Here is a 9,299-nt window from a genome sequence, read left to right on the forward strand (position 1 = left end):
TCCCCAAAGAATCACATTTCTGGGGCTGTCTGTGTGTACGCCCATGCTGCTGCTCTTTGAATGCTGCTGCTTAGAGATTTGCTTGTAATTATGTTGGAAGAAAAGAATGATTTTACGTAAGATTTCACAAAATCAGTGTAGCAAGAATTTTGAACGTTCTTTCGTTACTGTGTCTCTCCGGGGAACTAAAACGGGAATACTTAGTCATTCCTGCTGAATGCTGCATTTCAGACTTAGCACTTAACGTCCTGCTTCCTAGCCGGATAACATCCTGCTTCCCAGCCATCAATTTCGGGAGACCATCTAGATGTTACAGCAAGAGTTTAAAATCACTGTTAGGTGATTGTTTTTGGAAGGCACAGGCTTATCTCAGCTGTTATCATATAGTCTGTCTGCTTTGATAGCTCCACACATTCAGTGTTCACTGTTGATTAGAACCCCAGAAACTAAAAATGTGGCTGCACAGTGTGACTGGCACTCCCTGGAGTTATTAATATTGACCTTATATTTCTCTGTTAAATGTACCTTTTTAACACGCCTTGGTCTTGCCCAGGGCTCCCTGTTGCTGTTCAGCATTTCAGGTTAACGCCAGAAACTCAGTTTCCCTTGAAGAGAGTAAAAAGCTGAACCCTCGTTTATTCCAGCTCTTTCAGAGAATGCAGTTTCTTAAATGACTAAATTGTTGTTGCTTTTAAATCGCTTGGCATTGTTTAACAGGAAAATGGAACCACACTGCAGAACGAGTCACTGAACATCCTTATTGCAGAGTGCTTGGCTGAGGCTTCTTTCTTTAATGCTTGAACTGCTAAATTAGCTACTCCGTCAAATTACTCAAGATTCAAGGCTGAGTTTTGGGAGAAACATTTCCCAGTGTAAAAGCGTAATTGTTCCTCTTCTAGATTAGAATATCCATATATTCCAATTACCTTAATTTACATTCAGAACAAATACACTTCTCGATGCCCAAATTCCTTAGCAAAACTGTCTCTCTTGATTACAGAACTTTTCCAAAGGATTTGCGTAATACTGACTAATGAAAATGGTGCTCTTAAATCAAATATTCATTTGCAAGCAATTTTACCGCTCCAAAACAATCTAGGAATTACATTTAGAATCATTAACTTAATTCAATCCATACAAGCATAAAAATTCAGTGTCCAAATCTTAAAACGTGTAACATTTATTGCTGCGTTCATTGTTTTGCAGTTTGTGGAAGGCAGAGGAGCGGAACCGCGGGGCGCAGATCCGGAGGGTGAGGAGGTGGGTGTGTGACAACAGGGCTCCCACAGCTGCTGCTCGTGTAGATGAGCAAGGAAACCCCTCAGCTTTGATGAGTAAAGTGAGGATTTTGGACAAATACTCATTTTGCTGTGAAGATGCCTGGGCAGACAAAAATGACACTCATGGTTACAAAAATGATCTTGTCAACTTTAATATTGTGTTGGTTAGACTGGAGCTAAAGCCTTAGTACCAGTATCACAGCTGGGTGTTCACCAGGAAAAGCAGATTCCTGAAGACGAACGCAGGGTGGCTGCAGCACCTGCCCCAGAAGGCTCCTCAGGACCCAGGAAACGTGTTTGCGTTTAGTGCTGTGGATCGTTGTGAGGCTGCAGCTGCTGAACCAACACAAGTTCCTGCTGACAGCTGCTAAAACGCCTTCTGAACAGTTTTATAAAGAACAAGCTTTCCCATTCAGATTGATAATTTCAGTACATGTTCAGCTGACAAGAGATTCCTGGAACTAATCAGTTCTGCCTACAATATACATCCCCTTACGATTACATCAACTTCCTCTTCCTTGCAGTTCACATTCTATCATTAGTATTTTACTTTCTAGAAAACTGAAATCTTTTCAAAGAAGACTCCAAACACTTCAGTATGTTTTCAATAGTAGTTTATTCACTCACTCATGAACACTAGAGTAAGCAAAGCAGTTAGAAAATACTAATGAAATTATTCTAAAACTGTCAGGGATTTTGTTTGAGGGTGAAGAAAGGCTGAAATAATTAGCAAAGACAACTCGGTGCTGCCAGCCAGCCTGTTGAAACCTACGCCTGGACAATTTAAACAAAATTAAAACCATGCTAATTACAAAAACTTACCACGCAGTTCCTTGCGGGGATCACCGTTAGTCTTTGCAGGTCCAAGAAAACCATTTTAAGTGTTACTCAGCAGAAGTAGCTGGTAATAGTGCAAGTGCTAAAATGCAAAATTCACAGACGGTACAGAGTTTGGAGATTATTCCGACTTAGGTGCAGAAAAAAAAAATCTCAGCAACTTTTTGCAGTGGGATATGAACAACAAGTGTGGGATTACTTTGCAGCCTGAGTGTTCAGAACCCCTCTAGATGTATATTGAGACCCAGCTGATTTTTTAGTACTGCAAATGGAAAACTAACACTAGTGCAGTTTTATCCACTGTTTAAATGGTCTTCTGTTCACAGGCCTCAGTGTAATACGTGGTAATGAAGATTTAACTTGAAAAGTTTAGTAGGTTAAAAACTGTAAATATCCGTATTCAGAACGTTCAGAGCTACAGTGCAGTATTGTGTATAAAAAATACCCATCAACCTTCAGGGGGTTGCAAGCGCAAGTAGATTTACCAATTCCTCAACTACCCACCAGTGGAAACAATCCCACCAGTTTCTGCCAAAACATCCTGCTCTTTGTCAAAGTCTGTGTACACTCACTAATGCTTTGTTCTGCTGGAAAGTCTCCTGGGACTAGTTTTAAACGTGAGTTTCTGGCTCTGTCCTGGGCTGAGCGTGTTGCAGAACCCTACTCGGACTAGTGGACCAGTCTAAAAACAAGTTAAAAACCCACGTCCCCAAGGAGATGCTGTGTGCAGAAACACATCTTGACAGTGTTTGTTTTCCCCACCCCACTTCAAGGAACTGCTCAAAGAACATGTGAGGAACGTTCCCTGGTACAGATGCAATCTGGAGGGAAGCGCTTACCCTTCTAGGTGCGGACACCCCAACGGGGGAACTGGATTTTAGCTACATACGGCTCACTAAACAGTGCAAAAATAGAGTGGAGTAAAGGTGGGGGTCAGGTATCAGTACATGACGAGTGGTGGCTCCGTTTGAGCTGCTGACTTTTAGAGCGCACTTATCTGAAACAAACTGAATTACTGCAAAAGAGCTTTACAGAAATTCATCTCAAAAGTGTAAAATTAATTAACTGCTATGAATTCTTTGCATTCAGGGCTGCAAAACAAAGACACATATTACTTAAATCAGTTTTATTTAAGAATTTCCTACAGTGACAAATCTTATAAAAAGCATCCAAACACGAAACTGCAGCAAACAGCATTCTTATGGGTATCTTACAGACAGAGGAACGTCCACCCGAGGCACACTGAGCTCGCTGTGCTCTCTGCTGCAGCAGCTACCGCAAAGCTCACCACAAGCTCAATGTTCTCCTCACAACCCCCACCAGCGGCAATTCACGTTACCACACTTACAGATCATTAACAGAAAAAAAAAACAACACACACCATACAGCATTCACAGCAGTTGACATAAGGGAAAAAAAATACAAATATTCATTTCACATAACACATTCAACTAATCCATTAACCAGGTATAAAACCCACTTAAAGTCTTCCACGTATGGATGTCCTTTGAATGCAAGAAACACTCGTACTTTATTTGCCATCATTGCTCTCCGCACACTCTCTCACCAAAGCCACAGGATTGAGAGACATCTCGCCAAGTAAAATAAAATCCATAATGCACCACCAGGTCTCCGCACGCGCTCTCTCCTGTACCTCGCACATACCAGCCCTCTCATGCCTCGGCACCACCATCAATCCCACACAAGGTTTCAAAAGTTCAAACAGCCTTCTGGTTCCATCTCACAGCCTTGCGTTCATAGCGTTGATACGACTCCATGAAATAAAGAGTAGCGGATAAAAATGGAACACCCACCGTCTAAGACGCAGCATGTGCGGTGTGATGAAGTATTCTTGGATGAGAAAGCATGTAGACAGAAGTATTCCTAAGGCAGAATATTTACAGCACTGCTTTCAATGAAGTGCTTCTTCCATAGACATTTGAAATGAGATGAACTGCGGAGATTAAATGAAGCCTTCATATCGTACTTTAGTATGGAGGGGAGACAGTGTTAAAAAAAAAACAGAACACAAAACAAGAGCGACACCGTGTTCTCCAACTGGGGCGCTTGGAGAGTCTTATGGTGGGATCAAATTAAAAACAAGAGGGAGAGAATGCTGTTTCTGACCAATGGTTTCCATTTTGAACATGCAAAGAATTCAGGTAGCCAGGAAACAAGGGACAGAGTATTACAGGAGAATCCTTTCCTATCGATTGTAGTGTTAGTTCACCTATGGGGCAAACAGCAGTCCACTTCCAAACATTCCGTATTCCAACAAGATATGTAACAAAACTTAGAAAATTCTTTTTACCTTTCTTTTTCTTTTTTTCTTTTTTTTTTAAAAAAAGAAAAATGTCAAAAATACTGCTGAATATACTGCACACTGAACAAACTGATTCGGAAAACTTTAGTATATATGTAATTTACAGTATACTTACCATGTGTTAGAAAAATTTGATTTCCCACCATAGAGTCAGTATCAGAGCCCACTGCGTCTACATTCCCCATCCTGACGATTTGGAATCCATGCTTGAACCAAAGCCTCCGTTAAACCCGCTGCTGGAGCCCGCGTTCGAGGCCGAGCCCCAGCCTATGGCCGCCCCCGAGTTGGACCCGCCGTAGGAGTTATTTCCTGAACTAAAGCCCTGGTTCTGCTCCCGCTGCATGTTGCCCTGCGGCTGGTTGTTTCCCGAGGGCCCCGACTGGTTCTGCTGGCTGGCCAGCATGCCCATCATCCCCCAGCTGCTCTGCAGCGCTGCCTGCGCCGCGGCCATCATGGCGGGGTTGATGCTAAAGGCTCCGAAGTTCATTCCTCCACCCATGTTGCTGCCCTGGTTGTTGCCCAGGCCTCCCCCACCTCCTCGGCTGTTGCCAAACCCCCCTTGGTTCCCAAAGCCTCCCGGGTTACCACCAAATCTTCCACCTCGCTCTAACTGCCTATTGCTATTGTGCTTAGGTTCAGCATTGGATATATGTACGCTGATTCCTTTAATGATCAAGTCCTCTCCACAAAGAGACTGGGCAACCTATAAGAAATAAGGGATTGATTAAATGTATGTTGGACTTTTGTTCAATGTTAGTAGTACAAAACAAAAATATCCCACATGATTCTGAGCAGATATTTAACCTGCAAAGGAAGCATATACATATACTTAATCCAATTTGAAGTGTTTTATCCTCATATTTACTACACTGACTGCAGTATAAAAACCCATCTGTACAACGGCATCTGGAAAGTGTAACCTCAGACAACTCAATAAATCAAATCAAGCTAATACCACTGGGATTGTCATGATCGTGGACCAAGTGTTCCACGCGTAGTTCCAGAAATAATGCTTCATCAAGTCACTGTAACCTAGGCTGTCTAAATATGAAGTTTAAATATTTAAAGATGTACCTGATCATCTGCAAACGTAACAAAAGCAAAAGCTCGGAAGGGTTTAGGAATGAAGACATCTACCACTTCTCCATACTGGGCAAAGAACTGTTGGAGTTCATCTGCCGTCATGTCCTCAGTGCAGCGCCCAACAAAAACTTTTCTGCTACGCAAAGGTTCGTCGGGACTTTGCTGGAGAGAATTTAAGAGAAAGGAAAAAAAATCAAAATTTATTAAAAAAAAAAAAATATATATATATATATATATATATAAAAATATCACAACTATCCTTGAGAACTGAGCTACATTTTGCTAAAGGCCCCTTTTAATTAATCTAGCCTGTTCTGAGGACTGAAGATCAAGAAAGCTTGAGATTGTAAGTTAAAGACTTAAAAAAAGCTCTGTTCAGAACACACATGCGCCTTGGTACAGATGGAGAAGAGTCACAAGAAAATGAACACAGGAGCAATACAGGACAGTGACAAGGCTTCAGGTTCTGTTTTGAATTCAAGGACTCTGATCTCCCATAGGTTAGTTATTCCACCTGCTCTATTCTCCATGTATTCATGCAGCAGACAAGTTAGGCAGGTACTGCTGGACGTGAGAACACATTATTTTCAGATTTCCATCTCTACTTAATTCCCCACATGACGAGCTATTTTCCCAACGCTTCTCGTTCACTTCCTGCTCACCCACCACCTCCCTTGCTCTCTCTTGTCCATTCACAGACTGAAAAGCCACATCCAAGAATGGATTATTAATCTATTCAACTGCTCACCTAACACAGCTGCTAAAAAAGTGCACTTTGGAGTGTTTGGTAAAACTAGTAGTAAATACAGAAGTACCTTAGAATTGGGAAGTTTACAGTCACACCATCTTCCATCTATCATGTGCCGCTGAGACATCACTTTCACCTGCGTTTCATAATCCGTAAACCGAACAAACCCAAATCCTTTCGAGTGGCCAGTTTTAATATCCTTCTTCACCTAAGTAAAAAAAACAAAACCAGACTTTTAAAAAGATCACAGAAACAGTGCATGCTTGTGTTTGTGACTTAATGACATGCTATTTACCAGTCATCTGCATTAACCTTGATATTAAGATCACCAGAAAAAGTATACAAAAAGTTTTTATTATCTCACTGTATTTGCCTGTCTCTTCTTACAAAAACTACTATAATACAATATAGTCAAAGCAGGGGCTTATGACACCTACAAATTAAAACGAGCCTGCCTTGAGCCCAGGCATAACCTGTGCACGCAGGTGCGGCGCGACACGCGTGTCACAAACAGGCGGGCACAGGCAGGGACGGGAGCGTGGTGTTACTGGATTCATTTAGTAAAGTTCTGTTGGAGAGTTTAGCATCTTGTAAACGTTCCCATCACAGCAATCTCTAATTCCTTAGCACACACATATTCAGCTACGACGAGTGACAGCAGTAATAACAATTAAAAAGTGCTTGAAAACACTGTACCCATTAAGCTGATCTGCGTGAATTGTCACTCCCAAACGTCCCTGGCCACCTGTACCTGCACAAGCTACAAAGCTTGCAATGAAATGCAACCGAGGAAAAGACACACAAGCTTCAGATCTTCTGTGAGGTTACGTGGCTCTGTTTGTTTCTACTGGCTTTGTCAGAAGACTCATTTCTACTTGAGCTGCAAAGATTTTACCTGCACCATCAGAACTTCTCCAAATGTACTGAAATATTCCTTTAAGTCTTGTTCCGTGGTTTTCCAGGGAAGACCCAAAACTATTAAATCTGAAGTCTTCTGTACTGCTCGTTTCACTTTCACAGCTGATGATGCATCTGTTTCATCCATTTTTCTCTTATTATCTGAATATAGAGGAATACATTAGACATCAACCTTGACTCTGCAACTTGTTTCCACTGATTATGAACTGTATGGTATAAAATCATAATTATAAAAAGTACAGATTACAAAAAACACATGCTAGCTGCTGGGAGCTTATTATTATAATCCATATCTACCTGTCCACAAAGAGAGAAGAATAGTCTACGTTTAAGTCCTCCTCCAAAATGCAATTTGACTGAGTTAATTTACTAAAGTATTATCCAGTAACAATCACAGTCCTATAAGCATGTGGAGAAAACAGGAATTTTTAAGATGAATACTTCATTAGCAATTTACTTTCTTCCCTTGTTTTTCTGGGAGGGGGACAGGGTGGTCAGGCTCCTCTTTTCCTGATCATTTGTTTTAAATGGTACCTCTGACCAAACCATGGCTTGAAGAGAAGCATCTGTGAGTACAGAGATCTCATTACACCACAGTCTTAGACGGTCTACATAGGGCTGTGAACTCTCCAAGGATAATGCAAGACTGTCATTAAAGTGCTTATATGGGTAGAGAGTTAAAGACATTACTGCAAATCTGCAAACTCAGTGGGGCCAAATACACGAATAAAACTGCTGAACTTCTGTAAATCGGAGGGTTCAGCGGTAACACTGGAGCCATGTGAAACGATCAGCAACTCGCAGGGGCCTCTTGACTGGAAAGAGCTGCAGAACGAAGACAAACCTTTGGGGTAGTTGACCACGTAGACCAGGTTTCCCCAGCCGGCCTCGGGCGCGTGCAGGATGCCCTCCACCAGCCGCACGCCCCGCATGCACTGCGACACCGGGTTGCGGTAGCGCAGCCCGCAGGCCCCGGGGAACTGCGCCGTGACGGTGGAGAGCAGCACGGTGCCGTCATCCTCCGACGGGATCTCGATGGGCTCGTCGTTCTCGTCCTCCGTCACCCGGATATACTCCGACATCTTCGCTGGGAGTCACTAAAGTACAGGACAGGGGGGGGAAAGCAGGCGTGAGCCATCACCTGGTTGCCCTTGACTTGGTTTTCCTCTTTCCAGCCTCAATGCGCGAACCATCTGTGTTTATTGCACAACGGGGTACAGCGAAATGCGTTATTCGCTGTCGGTAAAGCCTCGGGCCCTGCCGTGCCCACAGACACCGAAACAACACCTCGGCCCGGCCCAGAGCCCGCGGAGGGACCGAGAGCAACGGCGGGATCTCCCAGCACCACCGCGGCCTCCGCCAGCGGGGCCGGGACCGGCGGCGGGGGGGGGAACCGCCTGCCAGGGCCTGCCCGCACCTGTGACCTCACCGCCCGTCCCCGCCGGCGGCCCCGGCCCTAGTGGGCCCTAGTGAACCCCGAGCGCGCCCGCCGCGCCCCGCTCACCGGCCAGGGAAGGGAGCGGCGTGTCCCGGAGACCCTCACCGGCTCCGCCGCGCACCGCCCGCTGCCCGCGCTGCCGCACAAAATGGCGGCCGCGGCTTCCCCTCACAGGCCGGGCCGGGCCGCGGGGCGAACCATTCCATGGGGAGGGGAAGGAGTTGCCGCGGAACGCGTCCGGCCGCGGGAACGCGGTGAGTCCCGGCCGCACTGCGGCCACGCATTGCCCGTACATAGCCGAGGCCGCAGCCCGTGTTCTCGGGATGGGACGGTGGCAGCAGCCGGTGAAGGGACCGCTCCCCGCTCCGCTCCCCCCCCCAGCGCCGGTGGTACGGCCCTCCCCGCGCCTGCGCGAAGCGAGCGCGAGGGCTGCCGGGAAGGGGTGGTGCCGGGGCGGCCACAGCGCGCGCGGGGCTCCCGGCCGGGGGCGGGGTTCCCACAGACACCCCTGGGGACGGGCGGTCCCATCCGGCCCAGACCCCGGAACGCTGCGGGGCGGGGCGGCTGTTCCGGTCAGTGATGACGGTAACGGCGGAGCCCGGCAGCGCCAGGCCGCGGGAAGGACCCGCTGTCCCGGTAGCGGCTGTCGCTCAAGGTTAAAAACCAACCAGC

The 9,299-nt window shown here is 45.7% G+C and overlaps 1 protein-coding gene across 2 annotated transcripts; it reads right to left on the bottom strand.

Moving 5' to 3' along the window:
• Positions 1–3,228: 3,228 nt before the first annotated feature.
• TARDBP (TAR DNA binding protein) lies at positions 3,229–8,829 on the bottom strand. Of its 2 annotated transcripts, none has more exons than XM_082070003.1 (6): positions 8,694–8,829; positions 8,034–8,286; positions 7,167–7,330; positions 6,339–6,479; positions 5,515–5,685; positions 3,229–5,143 (listed from the first exon to the last, which is right to left on the bottom strand). In XM_082070003.1, exons 2-6 carry the CDS (start codon positions 8,269–8,271, stop codon positions 4,613–4,615), a joined length of 1,245 nt encoding a protein of 414 aa, XP_081926129.1. In that variant the 5' UTR covers positions 8,272–8,286; positions 8,694–8,829; the 3' UTR covers positions 3,229–4,612. The 2 variants fall into 2 exon arrangements, with proteins under 2 accessions (XP_081926129.1, XP_081926130.1); XM_082070004.1 differs by having other exon boundaries at positions 8,733–8,805.
• Positions 8,830–9,299: the final 470 nt, after the last annotated feature.

Source organism: Streptopelia decaocto, assembly GCF_964273445.1.
Source record: "Streptopelia decaocto genome assembly, chromosome: 20".
NCBI lineage: Eukaryota > Metazoa > Chordata > Aves > Columbiformes > Columbidae > Streptopelia > Streptopelia decaocto.